The sequence below is a fragment of the Seriola dumerili genome, unplaced genomic scaffold (assembly GCF_002260705.1).
Source record: "Seriola dumerili isolate Sdu_G_001 unplaced genomic scaffold, Sdu_1.0 BDQW01000056.1, whole genome shotgun sequence".
Classification (NCBI taxonomy): domain Eukaryota; kingdom Metazoa; phylum Chordata; class Actinopteri; order Carangiformes; family Carangidae; genus Seriola; species Seriola dumerili.
In genome coordinates, this window is record NW_019174311.1 from 6,690,298 (window position 1) to 6,714,087 (window position 23,790).

Below are 23,790 nucleotides of genomic sequence, written 5' to 3' on the forward strand. Positions count from 1 at the left end.
ATGGGCGAGCATAATCTCCTTAATCCAGGGTTTGTGGGACCTTTGGTAAACATCCACACTGGAGACACATTTTACTTTCCGAATTTTAGAGCCTCAGGGGGACAACTGGCGGGGCTACCGTCTCTCTCCTACCCGAGAAGGGACAATGTTTGCTCCCTTCCGTGGAATCCTTCGGAGCCGTGCAATGGATACTCTCAATCCTACTTTAGCAGCCCCGTGTCTATTAACCCTTCTTTCAATCGGTCGTGTGAAATCACCAGACCAGAAGAGGGTAAATGTTATTATAACAACGGCAACGGGAACAGGGAGACCTGTTCAGGTGGCAGCAGCCTCAAACGAGAGGATAGGGTGAGAGACACATCATCCCTAACATCTGACCACGGGATGCACAGTGGAATTGGCAGCACTGCCGCCTTTTCCAAATATGATTATGGGACCGAGCAGCTAACGCAAGACCCGCCATCCTGTCAGTCAATGGAGTCCGACTCCAGCTCCTCTCTGCTCAACGAGGGCAGCAAGCCTTCATCCAGCGACACACAGACCCTGGTGTCACCGGGAAGCCATTCAAGCAACATAGCCGCAGGCGGAGGTGGGTGCTTATTATTTTTAATCACAATAATATTAAACTTAGGCTGTGTCTACATTATTTATAAGATGGAAGCACATAGCATTCACTTGCGGTATCAAACCATCATTAGAGCTCGCTGTGTTGATGCACAACTTGCAGCCTAGATTAGCCTGCAGGAGAGATGCGTGGTGTGCAAACGCCGCTAGGGGTTGCCCTAAAATACTCCACGCGCAACGTGGTTGTGTGGAGTTATAGATAACCTCACCAAATCATATTGCCTACCAGCTTATGAATAAACAGTCAGTCCTGTCATCGCATTTCCCTAGTTCAGATTAGTCTCTGTGTTTCAGGCACTTAGATGGTTGATTTTGGGCCATTGTTGCTCTTTGTATACACAAATTAGTGCAGTGATTTAAAAGGGTGAGCCGCTTTGGTTGACTGCATCGAATAGAGAGTTTTCCTTTTAATGAGTCGTAAACAGAATTAATATCTGTCGCTGTGTACTCAAGAGTCATTTAATATGCCCTGAAACTCGCAAATAAGCAGGGGTATTTGCAAGTACGGCTTAATTATCACGTTAATGCTACTTTAACTGCAACAATAAAACTTCCTGTGATACAAACCGCTGTATACCGGTGGTCTCGATAGAGGAAGCTGAAAAATAAAACACTTATGAAAAATGTATCCACAATTGGAGTGGTCCTGGTGGTCCGGAAATTGGATTTGAAGTCATATATGTCCATGCAGCCCAGGGGGAGACCAAAACAAATCCACTTTGGTTGTGTATGGAGGAAGTGACAGCTTCCAGGGGCATGAGTTCTGTGAACCCTAATGTAAAACAGAATCTGTACATCTTGGATCATTGGCAAAACACACAAATGTTCTCATGCCTTCTGAAATACTGTCTAGGTTTCCACAGCTTCAGATATCCTTAGAAAAACTCAGTGCTGTATCACTGTAATGTAGTTTGACTTGTAGATAATCTCCTGATTGCTTTCCAGTATAAGCTAAATGAAATGACATGAAATTCACTTAGCCTAGTATCCAAGCTTTTCTTTGACAACTGGCGCCCCTGTAGACTCCTCATAACCTTGGAGGTGACCGTGATTTTGCTACTGTGGTGACTAATCCGTAGTATGCACCCCCCCCCTCCCCCTCCCCTCCTCCTCCTCCTCCTCCCCCTCCTCCAGGTGCCCCGTGGTACCCGATGCACACTCGGACCAGAAAGAAGCGCAAACCATATTCCAAACTTCAGCTGGCTGAGCTAGAAGGTGAATTCATGCTAAATGAGTTCATTACCAGGCAGCGGCGGAGGGAGCTCTCCGACCGTCTGAACCTCAGCGACCAACAAGTCAAGATCTGGTTCCAGAACCGCAGGATGAAGAAGAAGAGACTCATGCTGAGGGAGCAAGCTTTGGCCTACTTTTAGAGATGCGGCAGAAGGTGAATCGATAGGCAGTAAAAGCCAAGCCTTCTATGCTCCCTTAGGTCTTCTTTCAGTGCATGCACTCATCTATCCATCTTTTACATCGCAGGCAATTATTACAACATTTTCTGATATTTTTTTTTTCTCAAAGGTGCGGGCTACACAAGCCCAAAACAAGCCATTGTGTGGCATTCAAAGCTATTCTCAGTGAGACTGCCTTCATGTTTGGTATAATCGCACAAAAAGCTGTGAGAATGTGTTTTCTGTGCAAGATGCATCTCTTGGTTTCCATGACCTGTCAAGAGATTTGTCTTCACCCTAATTGTAAGCCATGCGAAATGTGCAACCCAGTATCACGCCAAAGCGTGTAGGTTGAAATGTGTCTTGCTCTGTTTGCCATGACACAAAATGACAACATCCAGTTAGTTCCCTTTTTAGTCAGAGAAAATGAGGAGGGAGCGGGACCACTTTGTAAAATCTCAAAATAGGCCTAAGAAATACCAGTGAAGCTCTAAAGACACAGAAGCCTGACAGACAGGCTGGTGCCGCATCCGCGCAATAATTTCTCTGAGGTTATGAACTGATGAAGTAGAATCTCCCTCACGGTTGCTTAATACTTCCACAGACACAGTTTGTTGGGTCAGAGGAGCATCATCCTTATCTCCTTTCCATAGTTTTCGCCACGCGTTGTGGACACGTTCACGGTCACGGGCAGGAAGTCTGGGGGTCTGCATGGGGAGAGGGAGGACTACAAGCGCTACGTAATCCATATCGATATCTAAAAATTAATTGTCACGACTTTGTTCATGTGCTAACAAGTTTCTAAAGGTAGCCTATTTTTCTTACTTTTATTACCTTTCAACTTGTCTTAACAACAACCACGGAATCCTGCATGGGTTGCATTTCTTTATTTGACTGAGATCACCGTTTGAATACGGGTTTGAGCTGCTATTAAAAGTCCACGTCCAGATTGTGAAAAAAATAGTATATTCTACAATAAACTCGCTAGGATCTGTAATGGAAATATTCAACAGTGTATGTACAATTTTAGGCCCACTTGGTTAAACAAGGAAACCGCCAAAAGTTGCACCTGGGAGGGGAGGGGGAAGTTTTCAGGCCTGAAAGAGCAATTCTGAAACTTGGTGCTCATAATGAAAAATAAATATGTAGAAATTTAGAACATTTCATAATAGGCCTACATGTGTGCTCCCTTAATTCGGGACGAATGCAGTGCATTATCTGTAATGTATAATGAGTAAGCTATAGCAGTGAAATGTATTTGCAGCATGTTATTGATGTGAAATAGCTATAAGTCATGTTCTGCGGGCCACTTTTTCTCTAGGTGACTTTTTTATACTTTTTTTTTGGACAAATCAAAAGCGAACAAAACCTAAAACATTTTTGACACAAACTCCTACAAAGAATGTATTATTATTATTATTATTATAATTATTATTATTATTATTATTATTATGGTGAAAGGACAAGGGGCCTATAGGCCTACTTAATGTACTTGCTCCTTGCAATGTGCTCAGTGTCATCCCTTTCCTTACCTTGTACTCGTGTATAACTTTGTAAAATGAAATTACACATGTTACTATTTGCATCCTATTTTAGGATCCCTTATCGATATATAATGGTGCTTTATGTTATTGATCGTCTTGTACAATATCGCATTCCACAGCCTATTTGTGGTTGTTAGGGTTGGAAATGTAGGCCTATTATATACGATATGATACTGCCAAGAATGGATATATGAAATGGTATGCAAGAAATTTGAGCATACATGACATTTAAAAGAAACCCTGTTTCTGTGTAGTCGTTGTTTGTTATCGTTCTTTCATTTCGTCCCTCACTGCATTCCCTTCTTTGCGCTTGTAAGGATTGCTACGTTGTCTTGTAAAAGTAATAATGATATGAATGTATATGCGTAAGGTCTTCAATAAACAGAATATTGAAATGTTTATTGGTGTTACTTCAGTGTGTCATTGCGTTGCTGCTCTGAATGCTCTGCTTTAAAATCAGCTTTTCTGAGTGCTGACTGGTGGGATTATTTTATTAGACGTGACCTGTAACACAGTTTAAAAATACATGTGTCCACCGCAGTGAAATAAAGATCTGAACATTAATGGGACATTTGGAAGCATTTGAGAGTGTGTTTTGTTGGCACATAATTGCACATGCTGTGAACTTTAAGCAATAGGAGCCCACACAGGTTGGCCTTGTTTTATTATGGCCGGTCAGATACAAAGGTAAGCTATAGGCAAATATGATAGCTTTAGACCATGCAAAATGGCGGCCAGATGCATATTCTAAATCCCATCTTGCACTGAATATTATTCCCCTTTTAAAGAGAAGTCTGAAACACGGCAACAACTAAACTTTACAACAACTGCATAGTTTTAGGCAAAAATGTTTTTTTTCAAGTTTTCGTCTCAAGTCTTGTGGTTTCCCTTGAAGTTCGACCTAATCAGTGTCAGTGCTATGCTACAAGCCTATAACGGTGCAGCTAAACACGCAATAGCTCTGTAAAGCAGTAATAGGGTTACACCCCAGTGCTCCATATAGACAAGCCTCTTGGACTGACTGTGCATCCTATTTCCTGGTTTACATTAGGGATCCACAATCGTGATAATTACACATCAAAGCATGGTTAATGAAAACATACACACGTATCGGATAAAAAAAAATCTTTATCAAATGGCATACATCTTTACAAACCACATAGATATTTGTACAGTAATCACATATCTAAAATCCACAAGGCTCTCCCTACTGGCAAGGAAGTGTAAAGCAATGCAGGGATGTGCAGTGTTTTCCTATCAGCTCACAAACCAAGCATTAATGCGTTTGTCCTCAACAGCTTCCAGTCTCAGTTAGCTGAAGTATGTTCACTGGAAACTGTTGTGCTGTCTCAATGTTGAGATCAGATGTTGCCTTCTCAGTGAACTGTGCACAGCCGCTCCTGCAACCGACCCAATGAATGGCCTTCCTGAGTCAGTCTGTCCAGAATCACAACACATATGTAAAATGCTCAATACTTAACGCAGTCCTCTTCGTATTACATCCTTGAACATTTATCAGATTATGCATATCAGAGATTCAGTGGATTATAGTTTGTGAAAGCCTTACTGCAGCTCTCTCTCCTCTGTCTTACAGTAGCTACGCTGCTAATGCTGTTTCTGCAGCCTCTGATATTTGTGCCAGTTTCCCTTCCTACAAAGAGCCACCTTCCCCAGTTAGGGTGACTGTACTCTAAACCTCAATTCTTATATTCTTCTTATATTCATCAACGTAATGCACAATTCTTTGTATATTGAATATAGAGTAGCCTATTGAATGAATACAAGAGCTGTAAGGTCCACTATGACACATATAGGGCCGTCTGGACCCGCTGCTGTTCGATCGTCCACAGTGCGCAAGTTTGCAAATATCAAAAAATGACATATAGAATACTGGTTTCTAAAATGACCTCTGTAAATATTCTGAACAAATCATGGAGTCAGCTCAAATAGTTTGTGAGTGCACAATAACCTACGTCTGGTCAGAATGAGACTAAATACTCACCATGTACATTTACGCATCTGATTACATGGTGGTTTGGAGAATAATTTCAATTATTCAATTATTAATTATTAATTTTCATGTGTATATCAGAAAACGTAACGGTGACTGATTTTGAATTATCTCCGTATAATAAGAGAACTGCATGCGTAATGCTTTAATACGCATCCCTTTACGCACTGACAGCAGCATTCATGTGTGCTTTAATCCAGGCAATACACCGTGCATTTGTTATGAAGTGACGGCAGGCTGATGCAAAGCATACCCAGTAAGTCTACCAAGTATTTGCTGGCATATGATAATAACAGAGACTATGAAATAATACTGGGGAGATCTTAAATTGCGTGTATTGAATTTGATCATCCAGGGGACATCATTCATAACAGCTCCAATCTTTTTAACCTATCAAACGCGCTGTTGACCACGAAAGGACATAAACTAATGTCTTGTGTTTGTGTGTTGCCTTGTTAAATGGGTTAGAGGAGAATAATAGATATAAAATGCACCATGACGGTCTTGACTGTTCTGCAGTATCTTAGTCATTATTTCCAAAAAAAAAAAAAAAAAAAAATCTTCAAGGTCAGCAGTGCTACAAATATTTTCGAAGAACTTTTAAAAGCTTCAGGAAACACCGTCCACATATGTGGTCTTGAAATTTAAACAGCAGCAATTATGATAACTTTATTGGGCTTAAATTATTTATATTTGTAGTTTTATGCGCATTTGAGCTTGTAAAAATGCGCAAAACAATCTTGCGACGTGAGAAGACAACGAGAGAAACAGATATTACCCAGGATACCTGATTTGTTAAAGAAAACAAAGGCAGTAGATTTGTGTTCAGTTAGCAGAGGAAAGTGTGAAGTTAAATTCACAGCAACGACAGTTTGCGTGAGTTGTTAATACTAATGCATTTTGACAAGAGGAAAACTGGTCTAAGCATCAAAACAACTCACAGCGTGTGAATGCCTCCAAGAGGAAGTGATGCAAACAGTGGTTTGTGTTTGCAGGCTAGTTAGATGATTCCTGCGTAAAACGGTGGGATTATTTGGACTGAATGGTATGGCAGTCTGGTCTTTGGTCGGTGCCAAACGGATCTCTGAACATGGAGCCTAGATTTAACTTGAACTTCAAACCAGACGAATCTGTTGACACTGACTATTAATGTAACTTTTCTGTGTAGTCTATTTATTCAGGTAGACTATTTCTATCCTTTATTTTGCATTTCCTTGTGACAAATAACCTTGTGCTGGGAACGTTTTGAAGCTTTCACGTCCAACAAATCCCTAAACATTGCCCTGCGTCTTCACCTGCCATCCCTTCTCCTCCCTCAACATCTAAAAATTATCACAGCACAACAGCTAATGTTAGTTAGTACATATTTGCTTGTCTGTATTCTAATTTGGTATAATTCACTTTAAAAAGAATATAAGAGGGAATAATTAACTTTAAAAAAAAAACTCAAATCTGTAGCCTTTGCGGACAACCTCAAGATATTTGGATTGTAAAACAGGATGAAATCTCTGTTGGCTTTGCAGGTCTTTACAATAGGGCTTTCACTGCTCTTGAGCACTTTTGACTTTGAGACTGGCTAAATCTGTTTATGGCGGCCTGTCTCCGCGTCCCAAAGGTCAGTGAGCTTCACAGTGCCCTTCGCAGAGAACTTGTGTGGCATGTGGTCTACGTCCCCCGCCACCCCTCTGCCGTTTATGGTACGAAGCTGGCTAGAGAAATAGAAAGCCATGTTATTCCTGCTAAAGTGTGTGTGGAGTGTGTGGACGTGTGTGAATTTTGAAGGAGAGTGTTAATGTGATAGAGAAAGAGGGGATAGGTTAGCACGATAGATCCATATCGTCTCAGTCCTTTCACAACTGTTATATATCGATTTTGACATGATTTGAAATGAGTTCTCTGAGAGCTCTATTTTTCTGAAATGTACCATCTTATCAATTTGTTTTTCAATAGCATCGCACGTCAAACAGCCCTTAATAAGGAGCGTGAAGGTTTCATTGCTGCCCTGAAAGAGCCGAATTCCTCTTAGACCAGTTGTCCCTGATGGAAACAAAGAAAAAAACATCTCAGAATTTCAAAACTGATTGATGTTGCAATTCCAAATCAGTAGGCAATTGTTTTCATTTTGTTGTTCTTGTTTAGCCCATTATAGCATCACAGGGCATTTCTCATTTTCTATTTTTGAAATAGCGTGACAGCTTAGTATCAATGTGAAGAATGTATACGGCATTTATCAGTGCTTGAAGTGATATTTTGCTCGGTAATATTTACTCATTATTATTTAATCTCCGTTTTTCAATCGCATTTTAAATATTCCTTTCTTTCTTTTAGACTACCTACTACAGGCCTATATATAGTGCGTTTTCTTCAATGTTTAGTATTTTGGAGGTGGGCTGTCCTTTCCAGACCGACGATTGGGCCCTAACGCACTCACTGAAGGTCAAGTATGCAGCATGGAGATGCACATCCGCTCTTACAATTTTAGATGGAAAATTCTGTCACCTGTTCAAGTTTGTCCAATATCGGTGCGGTGTACATGCGGTGCAGCCTAGACGATACGCCGTTTTCCTATATCAATATCAATATTTTATGTGCAGTTTCTCTATGTGTTTAAAGGCCTAGGCTCTGAAGAAAAAAGCTTGGAAAATTTGCAGCTCAGATGGCAAAGCAAACTTTAGCACTAAGTGTTTGAGCAGGCATTTCAAATATATCTGAGTCTGTAGCGTAAAGCTCGGAGCTTCTATTCTGGGTCCACATACTAAGCCACTCCTGTGCAAGGCCAGTGTAAACTAAAATAATGCATTTTGACCCCCGGTGCGAAGGCAACCAACCAGTGCGCGTCTCGTCTCATTTGACATAAATGTTCAAAATATTCGCTGAATTCGAACTGCTTGTATTTACAATGACAAATTCAGTGGTTGGAATTTTAGACACTTAAGGACGATTAGATCTGTCACGTGATTGTCCTCCTGCATGCACATGTAGCCTAACACTTTTTCCCGAAGAGACACTGGTCGCAACAGACACAATGTGACCAAGTGATGAAAAAAAATGTCATCAAGTGAATCGCTCGCGTCTAACGATGAGAAAATAAATGTGCGTAATTCCTGCACATACGCAAGTAATGTCAATACATGATCAAACTCAGCTTTTGTTATGTCCCCAAACTAAATCCTATATTATCTGTAAGTCTTCAAATTCCATAAACAACCATTGAACAGGCCGTGAGTAATTTTGTGCAGCCATCTGCTTAATTTCCGAAAACACTTTATTTATGATTGTTAGTCAAGGCTGAATTGTATTCAAACACTGGGCACATTATCCCTGCTGATTTTAATGGTTGATTCGGATATTTTAGAAGATTAATTGTGCTGTTACTAGAGGTCTAACACGCTTAAAAATATTCTTTTAATAAATATATCGGCATGTGACAGACCACAGCCTGTAGTGCTTTTTTCACATAAAATGCTTTTTATTTTGACTTTTGTAAATTGGTACTAACCGTGAAGATAAGAATCCCTCTAGCAAAATATCTATAAGCTTATTTTTAGCTTATGTAGCATTTATTCAAAGATGGATGCACTTCACTGTTTACTGTCCCTTGGCTCAAAGGTTTTCCAGGTTTTTCCAGGACATCTAAATAACACATAGGAGCTGAAGCCAGCAGTCACTATTGGGCAGTTCCTTGTGATGTGAAATCATTTAATACTTCTAATAAAAAAGTTAACACATTGTTGTGAAAGCTTTATGTCCTAGTGGTTGAAAGAGAAATACACTCTGGAGATTGCTCTAAATGTAACAGCAACACACATCCTTATCTTGTAAGCTATTGTTGCCACCACAGACGCTCCACGCTAGGTGCATTCACTGAGACCTCAGTAAAAAAAAAAAAAAAACAAGGCTCTTTAGTGTTGATTGAAACTGTTCGCAGCTCATACAGCCCAGTTTAACTGCCCGACTTACATCCAATTAAACTTATCTAGGCCATGAGGGGACAGTAATATGATTACACAGGCTTCCCACATTTAGCCTTGACTTCAGCTAACTGTGCAGTAGTGTCTTGCTGAACTGATTCCATTGTATGAGTGTTTCTATGTTTGTGTGTGTGGTGAGTGCTGTATTATTTGGCTCAACATTTCTCGACACAGAGCCAAAATACTCTGTAATATTTAAGTGCGCCATTTTTGAACTGAGAGTTCTTCTTAACAAGAGGGTGACTCCTAGGTTAACCATTGTAATTATGGGGCTAGGTAGCAATACATAGCTTAAATTCCTCAGACACAGTTGTAAAGTTAGTGCTCCAACAGTGATATTTAAGCAGAAAATGGCACATGTTTACAACACCTTCGCTTTGGATCGCCCAACAGAACAGAATAGAACGGAACATTAGAACCTGCATTTAAAATATTGTTTATCATTGTATGAGTTCACATAATATAGAATTAGCATGGGCTGATAACTCAACTCAGACCCTTTTGCGTGCAAACCCTGCATATGCTTAGCCTGCTCATTTGGTGCAACCAAATCAAACTTTCCTGGGTCCTATTGCTAGAGGAATATCAGCTGCTGTGAGTCGTCCATCCAGGGAAATAAACACATGGTAAACCTTATTCTTTGACTGTTGGTCTGAGCGCACCAAGGCGAGAATATTCAGTGTTTAAACTCTCGGAAGGCGGATATTGTTAAGAGATGGACGCTGACTGGTCATATTTTGCCACATTATGACAAATGCTGCGACTTAAACGCAGCCAGGAGGAGATACTATTTCCCATTCCTTTAAACGCATCAGTTCCTCTTGTGTACTGTGTAGTCTTTTAAACTCATCTTTTGCATTTTCACTTGTCTTGATAAGCAGCCCTAACTTTTGAATTTTATTAGTGCATCACTTATTCCTTCCCTCACATTACTTATTTATGCCGTGCTAATACGCATCATTGAAATGATGAGGAAATGATTTGACAGTATTGTTTTGGACTGTCTGCCCTGGTTCTCTTATTGTCTGCTGAAAGAGTATGTGTGTAGTTTTTATTTATTGCCATTTTTTTATTCTGCGGATAACATTATGATCAGAATTATGTTGACATACGGATACATTTTAAATGTCGTAATTCAGAACCCGTATAAGACAATTAGTGTGGCGGCTTTTCAGTTTTTAGAAATTCAACTTCATATCCAAGTCCTGCGTTTCATCTTTTAATTAGAGTTCACTATGTATATTTCATACTGTTAAAACAGACAATGACATTTTGATGTGCGAATTATTATTATTGTTATGCAACTGCGCAACACTAATGCTGCAAGCATGTGTCGAGCATGTGTCCATACAGGCCACAGGCCAATATGTTTACACAAATATCTCCATAGCTTCGGTCATCCGTCTGCCAAGAATTACATCTTTAGCTGCGCTTCACGAGGCACAAATAAACTATTACATTCTTGTTTTTTCGTGCTGTTCATCAGTCTCTGTTATTCTGATTCATTTGACTGAAATGTTTGGCCTTGTAAAAATCAAACAAAACAGAATTTTTTGGCTTTTATTCCAGTTTTAGTGGTACATTATCTTACGTGGACAGCTAAACCCAAATTGCAGAAAATGCGTTATGGTGTTGAGTGTGAAAATCCAGCTCAGTGTGTTTTTTGTTTTTGTTTTGTTTTTTTTTTTGTTTTTTTAAGTTTCAGAATATCTAGTTGCTGAAATCCAAATTCCTCTCATTCTCAACGTTTATGGTTTTCTATAGAACAAAGGAATTTAGCGTTACTACTGCCATTCTGGGTTTTATGGTGGACGTAGAGAGGATTTTAGTGGTCAAATTCAAGTGCTGTGTCTGGACAGCTGTCTGCTTTCTTTGTACTTGGATGCAGGATGCATCATGTGAGACAACCTTTTGTCTGTAGCGGTAATAAACAAGCTAATGCCATTGCCACCTTTTTCACGAATACGCCTGCAATGGACTCTCATTTCCAATGCTGAGTTCTGATGATGTTGCTTGTTCGTCCCCTTGCTTGGGAGCAGCAAAAACACTAAATTTGTTTTCCTTTTTTTTTTTTTTTTTTAAACAACACAGGTGTCCCATAAGTGGTTGTAGTAGAACGATAGTGTTATTGGAATATTGGATAATAATTGAAGAGTCTATTGCAACATTTAGGAAGTAGCCTATAATCATAAACAATGGGCCATCATATTAATTTCACCTTGTGATAGTATCAGTTAGTCTATAAAGAGTCAAAGATGGCTCTCAACAGTACAATTAAAAGTTTACAATGACGCAGGAAAGAACACGCAGGCGCATCTTTTCTCCAAACCATTCATTTTATTACATTTTATTTTATTTTTTTAAAAAAAAGTCCGGGCGACATGTCTCTCTTTTTAACAGTCACCCACAGATAAATGTCGACATTCTGGTGGAAAATAAAATGATCACAGCAGCTTGCAACATCAGCTGGGACTTATTTAATTTTAGAGGGAAACGTCGGATACAGTCATACTGCTTGGTCAATAGGCTCAGTCTGAGTGGCCTGAAAGTAGCCGTTTACAAGAAGACAAATTGTTGCTCTGTTTTGAAGCTTATAGACAAAAGCTGCAAACCAAAACATTTAATTTGATCGACTAGTGAGTCCAAGGAGACATCATACCCCAGCATATCAGTTGAATATTTTATAGAGAGGGATATTCTGGGCGGTGTTGTCAATAACTGGAATAATGCTGACTCCATCAGTTTGAGGGGAATAATTACATATTTCTGAGTTTGTGTTTATGTAGTTAGGGCACATTTTCCCACTGGAGGAGATGCACGGTCCCAGGGCTTCACTGGTAGTACTCCTGCAGGAACTCCAGCAACCTTGGGTCTTGAATTGCGCATCTGTCCTCCATGGACTCTGTCATGATCCAAAGTCAAAGGGAATAATGAGAGAGGGCCGATGGCTATAGCTTGCTCAGTCAACATGTATGCTGTGTATTCTCCATTGCCTAAACGTTGGCTCAGTTTCACTTTACAAATGATCATACACTGATCCAGTGTAGCGAGGTTTTTCATGTGGTGAAAGAGAGAAATAACTAAATAAAATGGATGACGAATTAATATGTTGCATAATTCTAAATAGATGACCCCGGCTCATCCACACCTCTGTTTAATAATGTGTGCCGCAGATTTATGCAGCCACTATTAAATAATGAAAAGGGGATCAAAAGAACTAATATAACCCTTATGAAAAGATCTCCTGTATATTCAAAGACCACAGTGTAAAATGTCCTGGGGAGCCTCAGAGATTTGTAGAAGAACAGGAGTCATTCACTCTGAAACTTTTTGTAAATAGTGAAGCGATGATTTAGGTCGTGGGGTTGCTTCTGAAAGGATTTATACCTTACTGTGCGAATCCTAATGCAGATTTGTACTGTATGCAACAGTGTCAGTGATTCCTCATTCTGTGATTAAAATATTAACATTAACCAGTAGCCCAATAGTATTTGTAAAGCTAATAATAATAATGATAATAATAATAATAATTATTATTATTATAATAATAATAATAATAATAATAATAATAATAATAATAATAATCTTACCTGTAACACTCCATAACACTATGAAATACATGCTACTGGGTGCGCTCTGCAGTTTGTGCTATGCCTGTTTAAGGAGCTGGAGCTGTTTAGCTAGCCTACCACCAGCCCATAAACATAAACACACACAGCACATATCGCTCTAATTGTCATAAGCCAGCAAACAGGAATCTGTTACTGGTTTTCTTAGTGCGCCTTTGGTGTTTGAAAATTATTCGTTTGAACCTCCTCGATCTTACCTAAAGCCAACCACTCCTACACATCCAACTCTTCCAAATTGATATATGACAATATCTACTTTCGATCACGTGTCTGCGGGGCGACTTAGACGGATTGCGCGTCATCTCGCCTTCCCAAATTTTTCCCTTCTGCTGCAGCTCGTATCCAAAACATCTATCTATAGTACGGAGTACGAGAGAGAGAAAGATGTTTAACTCGGTGAATCTGGGCAACTTCTGCTCCCAGACGCGCAAAGACCGGACATCCGAGTTTGGGGACAGGACTGGCTGCGCGTCCAATATCTACCTCCCCAGCTGCACCTACTACGTCCCCGAGTTTTCTGCCGTCTCCTCGTTTCTTCCACAGGCCCCGTCCCGGCAAATCAGCTACCCTTATTCCACAAATCTGTCTCAAGTACAGCCGGTACGGGAAGTTTCATACGGCTTAGACCCTGCTAGTAAATGGCACCACAGAAGCAATTATGCATCGTGCTACTCGGGAGAGGATCTGGTGCATAGAGACTGTCTTCCACCATCCACCATGACAGAAATGCTTATGAAGAACGAGAGTGTGTACAGCCACCACCATCACCATCACACCCATCCGGTCTCCAGTCACCCCTCCACAGGTTTTTACTCCGGCGTGGGGAAAAACAACGTCCTCCCGCAAGGCTTCGACCGCTTTTTTGAGACCGCATACTGCAGCAGCACGGACAATCAGTCAGACAATTGTTTACAAAAGGGCGAGGGGGGAAAGCTGGAAAGCGACTCCCAGCAGCAGCAGCAGCAGCAGCAGCAACAACAGCAGCCTACAGCCTCCGTACCCGGAGCCCCGGAGCAGGAAAAAGATCCAGAAGATGAGGAGGAACATACAAATTCAGGCTCATGTACTTCTTCCTCCGCAACAACCAAGGACGGCAACGCCAGCAAGAGCAGCCACTCGAGTAGGTATACCGAAGCAGTAAAATGGGGGAAGGTTAAGGGGACTAGCCCGGTGTTTTGTCGGTCAGATTTTATGTGGAGTTTTATAAGCATTCAAAGGATTTTATTATAACCCTACAAAGCTCTTTCTTGCAACGAGAAGAATTTTTACGATGGGAAAGCGCTTTGAAAAAAGGGGGATGTTATACACAGACGCCTCTATGGTGAGAGTCTGTGAAATTTTTAAGAGAGAGCTATTGTGACAAATGTTAACTTTGATCATGAACTTGCGTTCGGCATTTTAAGGGATTTTCTCGTTGGGCTGTTGAGAGTAAAAACCAATTGAGCAGAACATTGCTTTTGGCGTCTTGTGAATTTTCTTTTAGCACTGGGTTTGCCCGCAAAAGACATGCTGCACACAGTATTACACACTTTACGGTTAAATGCATTCATATCTATCTATCTATCTATCTATCTATCTATCTATCTATCTATCTATCTATCTATCTATCTAGAAGCGTATCCTCCATTTACAAGCACACAGTAAACGAGTCAGTGGTAGAGAATCGAGTGTTTTGCTTCCTCCATATATGAGCAGAATGCATAGGTCTGCAAATTATGCTATTTCCTCAGTAGCCGCTGCAAAAAGCTCAAATCCTAATCTATAGCCAACACGTTTCCTTTTACATTTCACCTGTCGACTGATGGTTTGCATGCAAGCTGATATAATGCTAACTTGAATGACCAGCATGGAGTAAAAATAATGCTTTAAGTGCTGCTGTGATTGTTGCAGCAAACAGGTCCTATTAGTGTTTAGCCTCATGCACATTGTATTAGCCCAGCCTGGCTGTAGATACAAGCTAACTGAGTCTGATGTTTGTCCCTCTTCCACACAAAAAACAATAAAAAAAAAAAAATCTATTTCCCCAGTCACCTGTTTGATAGTAAGTTATAGGGCCACAGAGGTCTGCATAGGCCATTGCAAACATGGGCAATGCATTTCAACTCACTGCCAAAAGATTGTGTAAATTGTTAGTTTAGCTCCAGAGGAATGTGACGCACATAATGCGGTGAAATACTTTTGTTGTTGTATATTTATAACAGATAAACACGTACTTAGAAGCCGTAAGTTGATATTATTTGCTCCAAGCGAATCGGATATTTAACACTCTTTATGGCTGGTTTATCTGATAGCCTCACTTACTCTGCTTGATGAATGTTGACTGAAATGTTATCATTACTAATGCCACTGAAACTGAATTCTTAGCATCTGGCAAGTCAATCGCCACCTCAGCTGTAAAGCCTCGTTTTGTCCATTTTTGTGTGAATTATTGTTGTTAATTCACCTGATGTCATTTCTGTTCCCCGTGAAACTCTGATTTTGATGATTTTATTTTACTTTGTCTTCAGGCACTCCTCGCACAAGGAAGAAGAGGTGTCCATATTCCAAGTTTCAGATTCGAGAGCTGGAGCGGGAATTCTTCTTTAACGTTTACATCAACAAAGAAAAAAGGCTTCAGCTATCCCGAATGTTAAACCTCACCGACCGCCAGGTTAAAATTTGGTTTCAGAATAGAAGAATGAAAGAGAAGAAGCTGAGCAGAGATCGCCTGCAGTACTTCTCTGGAAACCCCCTATTGTGAGCAGGAGCAGAATGTGTCACAGTCTTGGTCAGTGACATTAAGGCCTACTCTTATCTCATTGAATTGTAATCGTGGGCATAAGCATTTTCTAAAGGAGCCCAAATCACCAACAGTGCAATGTTAAAGTGGACAGTGGGAGTTACAGGCCTGCATGGGATAAAGTCGCCATTTTCTTATTGCCCTATACGGGCGGCGGTGAATTTCTAGCTGGTCCCCAGAAAGGCCTACATGGTTAGAATAATCATTTATATGCTGTTCTTGAATATGTCCCTCTATTTATCACGATTCTCCATTGTGTTTATTCTATTGTTCATATAGACATATTTGTTAATAATATCAAATGTAACAAACAGTTTGAATCCTTATTGCGCAGACAACTTTTAGCTCTTCCCCTTCCCTCTGGTCTCTGTATATAGCATATCATTATCTAATTATTTCTCGACCAGAGTATGAACAAGTTATAGCAAATCTCCAGGCTGCATTGTTTTCGCCAGTGAGAACTGTGACGTCCAATCTGTGAAAGTATACCCCCCCTGTACAGAGTAGCCTATGCAATGTGCATTCGTGACTGTAAATAGGCGTATGTTGAATTTCCTTTCCCCCATCCCTGCTGCTATTTTTCAGTACAGTGCCCCTACAACTTCAACAGCTTTAACGCCAACACTCGTTAAATTATTTGCTTCAAACATTGGTGCTTTGGATTCCAGAGACGAGGAACAGATTGTCGGCCTGTGTATCATTAATATAATACCTATGAAATAAACAGAAACATATAGGCAAAACTCACCGACTTTGTGCTTTTTGTGCTGTCGTTGTCACAATTACCTTTACTGGTGACTATGTATTTAGTCTTGAAAAGCGCAATATTTACTGCTTGCGCTTTGTCATGACTCAGAGCCTTTTGGAAATAGAAACCTCTCATGAATGTGTGTATGACCTAAAACTGCTGGCCTACATACATAACGTGTGCACACTTCTAAATTGTGTTGATGGCGAGTTCATGATCATACACACATTTGCTGTGGTAGATTTGGTGGCGGTTGTGAAACTGAGGAGCAGGCCAGTGTGGACGGGCCTACACTTGTCAGATTTTAGGGTAATTTGAGGTTACACCACTCCGAAAGATCATGTTTGAATTGTAGCAAGCCTGTTAACGAAGGTAAAGCCCAGATCTTAGAAATGTAGAGAAGGAGAGTGGAATGATAACCTCTTTTAGTGCCCACTAAATGGAATCGCCACTCTTGTAGTCTAGACACTACCATAAAGACAGGGGCACTAAATGGCTATTTTTTTCTCTTAATTGCACCGTCTGTTCTTGGGAATGGCGTTCACTTCCGCAGTAAATAGTAAACAAGCAAGACTGGATGTCCGAAGGGGGGGAAAAAACCTGCCAAGAGGTTTCGACATGAACTCGGTCTATGTAGTCTGCAACGTCAAACCAAACCCCAACCCCTCCGCAAACAAATGTCATGTCCGCCATCTGAAAATTGGAAAATCCAGTCTTTTCCAGAGAAGTTATTTTTTTGCTTCATGTAAATGTAATTATCTATCTATATATATATTTATTTATCTTTATTTATATATGTTTTTTTCCAAAACATTTGGCCTATAAAAGATGTCGTGAAATTGTAATGTTTTCCCTCTCAGATAAAGCCAAGCTTTTAAAATAATATTCTATTTGTGTGTGCTGACCCCAAACTTGAGCCTATTTCAACACATCAGTTACGAATAAATAATTGTTGACTAATTGGTCCATGTGTTAGAGATATATAGGGGAAAGGAGATCATAATTGGCATGCTTCTTTTTTTTCAAGTGTGTGTGTGTGTGTGTGTGTGTGTGTGTGTGTGTGTATGTATGTGTATACCTTATGTGAGCGCATGTGTATTTCCTATGCGGTGCACTCAGCATATGTGCATGATGATTGCACGTGTGCATTAACTACAATTTATAATTAAATGTAGTCTTTGAACTTCAATAATGTCAAGGCCTTCACCTTTAACCCGCTGCAATAAAGTGGAATCAAGGAGCCCCTTTAGCCCGGAAATGTGTGCAGCGGCGGAATGGGCCAATGAGAGTGAGTGGGAACAGAAAATGGAATGTGTACAGAGACCAACTTTGACCCCTCGCATTAAACTACAGCAGGTAACTTTGCCAGCTTTAGCACGCCCAGTAAATACACTTTATTGTCCTTGTAAAATGTATACGTTTTCACGCATGAGGCGTTTTAAAACATGTTGGTATAAACTGTAGGCCTGTATTTGTATTCTCTAAAGAAAAAAAAATCATGTTGGTGTGTGGCTGTCGCAGTGTGCCTGTCGTTATGGGTGGTTCTTTAACTGCAAACTTGACGGTTTTGTGCGTGGGTGTGTGAGTCCGTGTGAGTCAGTCCATCCTTTGATTCCTGACTTTAGATGTGACTCCTGCTCAGCTTGCTCCGTGTGGATCAAAGAGGTTTTACAATGCAGTTTTGCATGGTTGTGTTTTTACTTCTGAGTGTTTAGTTAAGGTTGGGGTCATTTTGGCCGAGGTTGGGATAAAGGTTAAAGTTTTGTTTGAGGTTTGAATTATTTCAGTGCAAAGAAAGAAAAGGGAAAAAAGCAGATGGGGCGCTACTCGATGCAGTTGTATCCACGTGAGGAACAATATACATTAACAGGAGCCTGGCGTGTATTTTCTCTACAGGGACTGGGATCTCAAGATCTCTGAGGCTCAATTTGCATATGTCAGTGTATTATCAGGAAGGACAGGGGACCGTTTTGACAAAAGAAAGACGATGCACATTGGCGGAGATCAAGGCTATAGGAGCCCCCCTCTTGCCACACCCACCAACCTTGGCCCTGGGACGGTGACGTGGGTAATTTGTAGGTTTCTCCAACACAGAACGTCACTAACGGAGAGCGCTGCAGAAGCTCTTGCAAATGTTGTCTATCAACCACACGGGGGCCAGGGGTCTCCCGGCCTCTGCACTGTTTTGTTTTCTCAACGAGATCTTGAAAACGTTTCCTGAGAGACGAAAGCTCCGGGGATTTCAGAGTAGTAGCCGCGTATTAGGCGCAGAGACATCCTCCTTCGTGATGTGTTGTGTGACAGAGGGACAGTCCACTCTGCTGGAATGCAGCTCCTGTCATGGCTCAGTCTGGGTTGTGCACTTGGGTGTTGTGGTGAGGGAAAATGGCGGTGTGTTTGATGTAGATGAGACGAATGAGGGGGCAGAAGATGCCATTGTGCCATTTAAGTGTAATGGAAAATTCATTCATTTAATTACATAAAAAAATCCGAGGAATTACTAAGAGATTTTCAGTTTTTTTGATTTGATGCTGTAAAACGATCTCTAATATTTGATTTTCTTTTATTTTGGAAATACCTAGACTATAAACAATTAACATTTTCTTTTTGGGTCCGGGGTGGAGTGTGTATTTACACAGAAAATTTTAAGATTATTTCCGTAGGCCTAAACCTTATTATTAAAATAGTGTGATAACATAAGCACTGACAGCTGACTTAGCCCTGCAGTTACCGAATAATATAGAACACAATATATTTTTTCTTTTTTATTGAAGTTAACATATTAGACAAATATGTAACAGCTTAGAAAAATACAAAACTTAGTATATATAGGCCTATGGAAAAATATTCCCACAGGTTAAGTGCTCTAGTCAATTAGGATTTTTTTCGACTGTGTTCATTTCCCAATATTTTGCTGCGCAATTCATCCCTTGGGAATTTATTAATTTTTAGTGTGTTTTGCCTTTAATTGCGAAGCAAACGTAGGAGTTTTCAATTTTTTGTCTACAAATACTAATCAAGGGGTTATGGGCTATTGAATGTTTTTATACTACAGTGTACTACGCTCATCTCAGCACCTATCCTGTTCTACAGGGCAATAAAACAGCTCCACGCTGTAAAACGAGCTCCTGCCATTGCTGCAACCAAATAACTCTCAAAACGCTTCAATTTACATGAGCGCATGTGTGGACTGCTATTTATTTATTATTGCCACCAAGCCTAAGCCTCTCTGTCATTTAAAGAAGGTTTTCAGTCGGATAATGCGGCGGATGTGTGTATTTTGTGTTTGGTGTGGTCGTCAATGGTAATAATGTAATAGCCTAATACTGCTGTGCTTTGATGGCTGTTGCCACTTTGGGTTTTAATTAAGAACTTACATGATTCTGGCACCATAAATTCGCAGTTGCTCATGGAGTGGACAGCAGCATGAAAGAGGACACAAAGCAGAACCTCCTCACATCCAACTGGAAAGATATTTCAAAGTAGCTGCCAGGAGCAAATTAGTTGTGTCGCCCCAGTGGCTCCACATTAGTGCAATGAGGAAACCCGCTAGCACGCCTTCTGTCCCACAGCATTCAACACCTATACCTGTTTGCAATATAATAACGGCTTCCAGGTTTGGAATCAATTGGACGACAATTTAGAGGCGAAAGTGTGGGCTGTAGTTTAGACAAGTGTAAAGACCGTGGTAAAATACAGTCACATTCAACTCTGTGTGTGTGTGTGTGTGTGTGTGTGTGTGTGTGTGTGTGTGTGTGTGTGTGTGTGTGTGTGTGTGTGTGTGTGTGTGTAGGCCAGGGTCGGTTACACATTAGCTAGGAGTGTACGTGTGTGAGAAAATGCTTTTAAGGTTTAATGCACACAGAAATATCCTACAGCGTGTATAAGCTACACATAGACTATAAATAAAATAATCAAACTTTCTTTTTTTATTCATTTGTAAAACTATGCTCACCTCAAGTGTGTTTTCCGTGAAATTGTTTGCCTTAACAACAAAGTAGGCTGTACGCATCTGCAGAGAATAAATCACCAGATTTGTAGGAATGTTTTTTTATCGGGAAACAACGTTGCCTTCCACGTGTTTCCATGAGAGAAATAGACCTGGAGACCTGGACAGTAAACAGCAACAGAGAGTGCATTTGTTATGGAAGCAGAAAGGTATGCGTGCTCAGTGAAAGCTTCCCGTCTTTGAATACGTATTACATACAAGTGTAGGGACAATAAGCGCAATATTCTCTATTATGTCGAAAGTTTAAAGTTGATGCACTCGTTTGCTACTCTCTACTGGCTCAGATCTACTGTCAACATGCGCAATGATAATGTCGATTCCACACTGACAGAAGTGTCATATCACAGAAACTAATGCTACTAAGTCAAATCTGTGGCATCATTAAAAAAAAAAAAAACACTTACACATTGTTCAGTCTGTGATGTCACCTGACCAACTTGTAATATTGTTACATTCCAATACACATTCTACTGTGATGTCACAACATTCTGTATAGTCAAAGATGTGACGTTCCAACACCCCCCCCCCAACCCCCTTCCAGGTCTATGACATCAGAATACATATTGTCCCGCACTGTCAGATCTATGAGACCACAATGTCAGGTCCGAGGCATCAGTGTTTCGGCATGTCTTGTAAAGTAGAAGCGTTATTTAGAGCTCGCTGCTGCTTGCGAAGTTGTACTTGTGTAATTTCTTTTTATGTGCATGACTTTTTGTGCTAGGCTGAGTTGGAGGTAGCCCGCAGGCTAAGTTTGAATGTGTCATAAAGCAGATTTTTTTCGTGTGTGTCAGTGGTGCGAGCTGGGCTATACATTAGGTGCGGTTATTAATATGTCCTTAGGCTGCATGAGACAGACTGTGCGTGTGGATTAAAGAGAGATGGAGTGTGAAAATAATACCCTTAATAATTCTTTATTTCAGCATTTTCATTGGGTGAAAAAAAAAAATCATTCTTCAAACTATATATTTTTCAGGAACTCCACATGACTTGTAAGTCGTTGGCCCATGCCAGTTTGTAGTTTATATTATGAGCTTTCTCAGGCTTTCATCAACCCAAAATGTTCTCCACACCAATGACCACGTTATCATTCAGTGCATCGTCAATAAATGCAAAAATCCTCACAAAAACTGAATAGGCACGTTTTTCATTCCGCATCAAAGATCTGCAGCTATGTTCTGTTACGCATCCACGTTAAGCCACATTTTCTTCAAAATTGTGGGGAATGTTGGGAATGGAGAAGGACCACAAAGACACTGATTGTCAATTATTTTGAATATTTATTTCACTTGCATTGAGTGTAAAAACAGACGAGCAGAGGTTTAGATTTGTCTGGAAACATCGTTGGTCATATGCAAATGCGGACAGATATTCAAAGATATACACACACTGATGAAACATGTTGCCCTTGCCTTTGAAAATGATTCTGAACTAAACACACAGACAGACTGTCGCGCGTGCACGACATGCACAAACCAAACTACAGAACACGGATACGCCCGCATAACTGTGGGTAACGATTATAACAAACATGCTCAGCTGGTTTAGTCTGCATTAGTATATTAAAGTTTGCTAGATCTTTTGGTTAGGCGCTGAGCTGATAACAGGCCCAATTTATTTGCTACTAAAGACACTACCATTATTTAAAGACTAAAATGGTGATGCGACATTAAGACATTATTAAGCATGTTGCGTTACTGTAGCGTCAATGAAGATTTTGTGGCATTTTAAAAAGGGAAATCATATAAATGACACATCTTAAAGATATTAAATTACTCCTGCAAGCTGCATATTTTTTTACTGGAAAAATTCAACCCACCAGTGCTTGACTTTATGCGATTTATTTAGCATCAAATCTCCTGCTGTTGATTCTGGACAAAGTATTGTTTTTAAAACTGTAGCCTCAGCCAAACTCAGGATTTCTTTAAGTTTCAGCAGCGGTGTTAGTATTTGTATTCTTTAGTGTAACTGTGGGACTACAGTAGCTTACAGATAATACAGGCATAACACACAGCACACGAAAGGAAGACATCAAGGTTATTTTTTAAGTGAGAAAATAAATGCATCATGTGGATAGGAAGCTAACTTCATTGTATTAGCGTAATAAAATCACAAAAAAAAACAGATTAACATCTGGCACTGGGCTGTTCAATTTTAATATTTGTCCATGTCCAGTAAGTGTGGGATATGACAATAACGTTAGTGATGTAATGGTTTTTAATCTAGATATTTTAAAATGAACTGTATTTGTTAGTAACTATAACGAATGTAGCCTGCTCATTTGACCACATGCACTGTATTCATGGTTTACAATAAATACCACTGGCTGGTTTCGGCAGCAGCACAGTTTGTTTACGTTGTTGCTATGAACTGATATTTAAGAAACATAAGTTTTCAAGCTTTCCCCTGGGCTGCACAAATTTAAAACCATTACGCAAATGTTTAGAACATCTGAATCGTTTTGATAAGAGGAAAAGAACTGAGACAAATCAACCGTTTCTGTAAAAAATAAAATAAAATAAAATAAAATAATAAGGATAATTAAAAAATTGCATGAATATGTGCAAACCCGCATTTTATTTTGATGAGATAGAGCCCTCTGGCCCACACTGAGAATGAAGACATTAGGGAAAACAAACACGCCAGTAAGTTAATTTCACATATTGAATATAACATTGAAATCACATGTGAAGGAACAAGAAATATGCTGAAAATAACTGCGTGTAACAATAGCTCAGGTATGCAGTGAATTATTTATACGACTGTAAGATGTTTTGTGTCAACAGTAAAACAAGAGAAAAAAAAGAAAAACAGGAAAAAAACATTATGCTTGACGTAATCCTGTATGGGATTAGTTTCCTGTTACACCACAATAATAAATATCCTTGTGGGCCTGGGGAGCAGATTCCACCGGCTACTTAACATTTTGTAACAGTTAAAGGAAAGAATTAAACAGCCTAGAGCGACTTCATGAGTTAACCCAACGTAGTTAAAGTTAATGAATACGTGTAATGGGATAAGATATGTTTGCTTTTTAACGAATTCCTGTGCAATTCAGTTGGCGTAAAGTAACATGAAGAGAAATGC

The 23,790-nt window shown here is 40.0% G+C and overlaps 2 protein-coding genes across 2 annotated transcripts; both read left to right on the forward strand.

Moving 5' to 3' along the window:
• LOC111219191 (homeobox protein Hox-C12a) lies at positions 1-2,008 on the forward strand. The gene is made up of 2 exons (XM_022741805.1): positions 1-589; positions 1,759-2,008. Exons 1-2 carry the CDS (start codon positions 1-3, stop codon positions 1,995-1,997), a joined length of 828 nt encoding a protein of 275 aa, XP_022597526.1. The 3' UTR covers positions 1,998-2,008.
• Positions 2,009-13,554: 11,546 nt separating this feature from the next.
• On the forward strand, positions 13,555-15,910 carry hoxc11 (homeobox C11). The gene is made up of 2 exons (XM_022741748.1): positions 13,555-14,290; positions 15,678-15,910. Exons 1-2 carry the CDS (start codon positions 13,555-13,557, stop codon positions 15,908-15,910), a joined length of 969 nt encoding a protein of 322 aa, XP_022597469.1.
• The last annotated feature ends 7,880 nt before the right edge of the window (positions 15,911-23,790 follow it).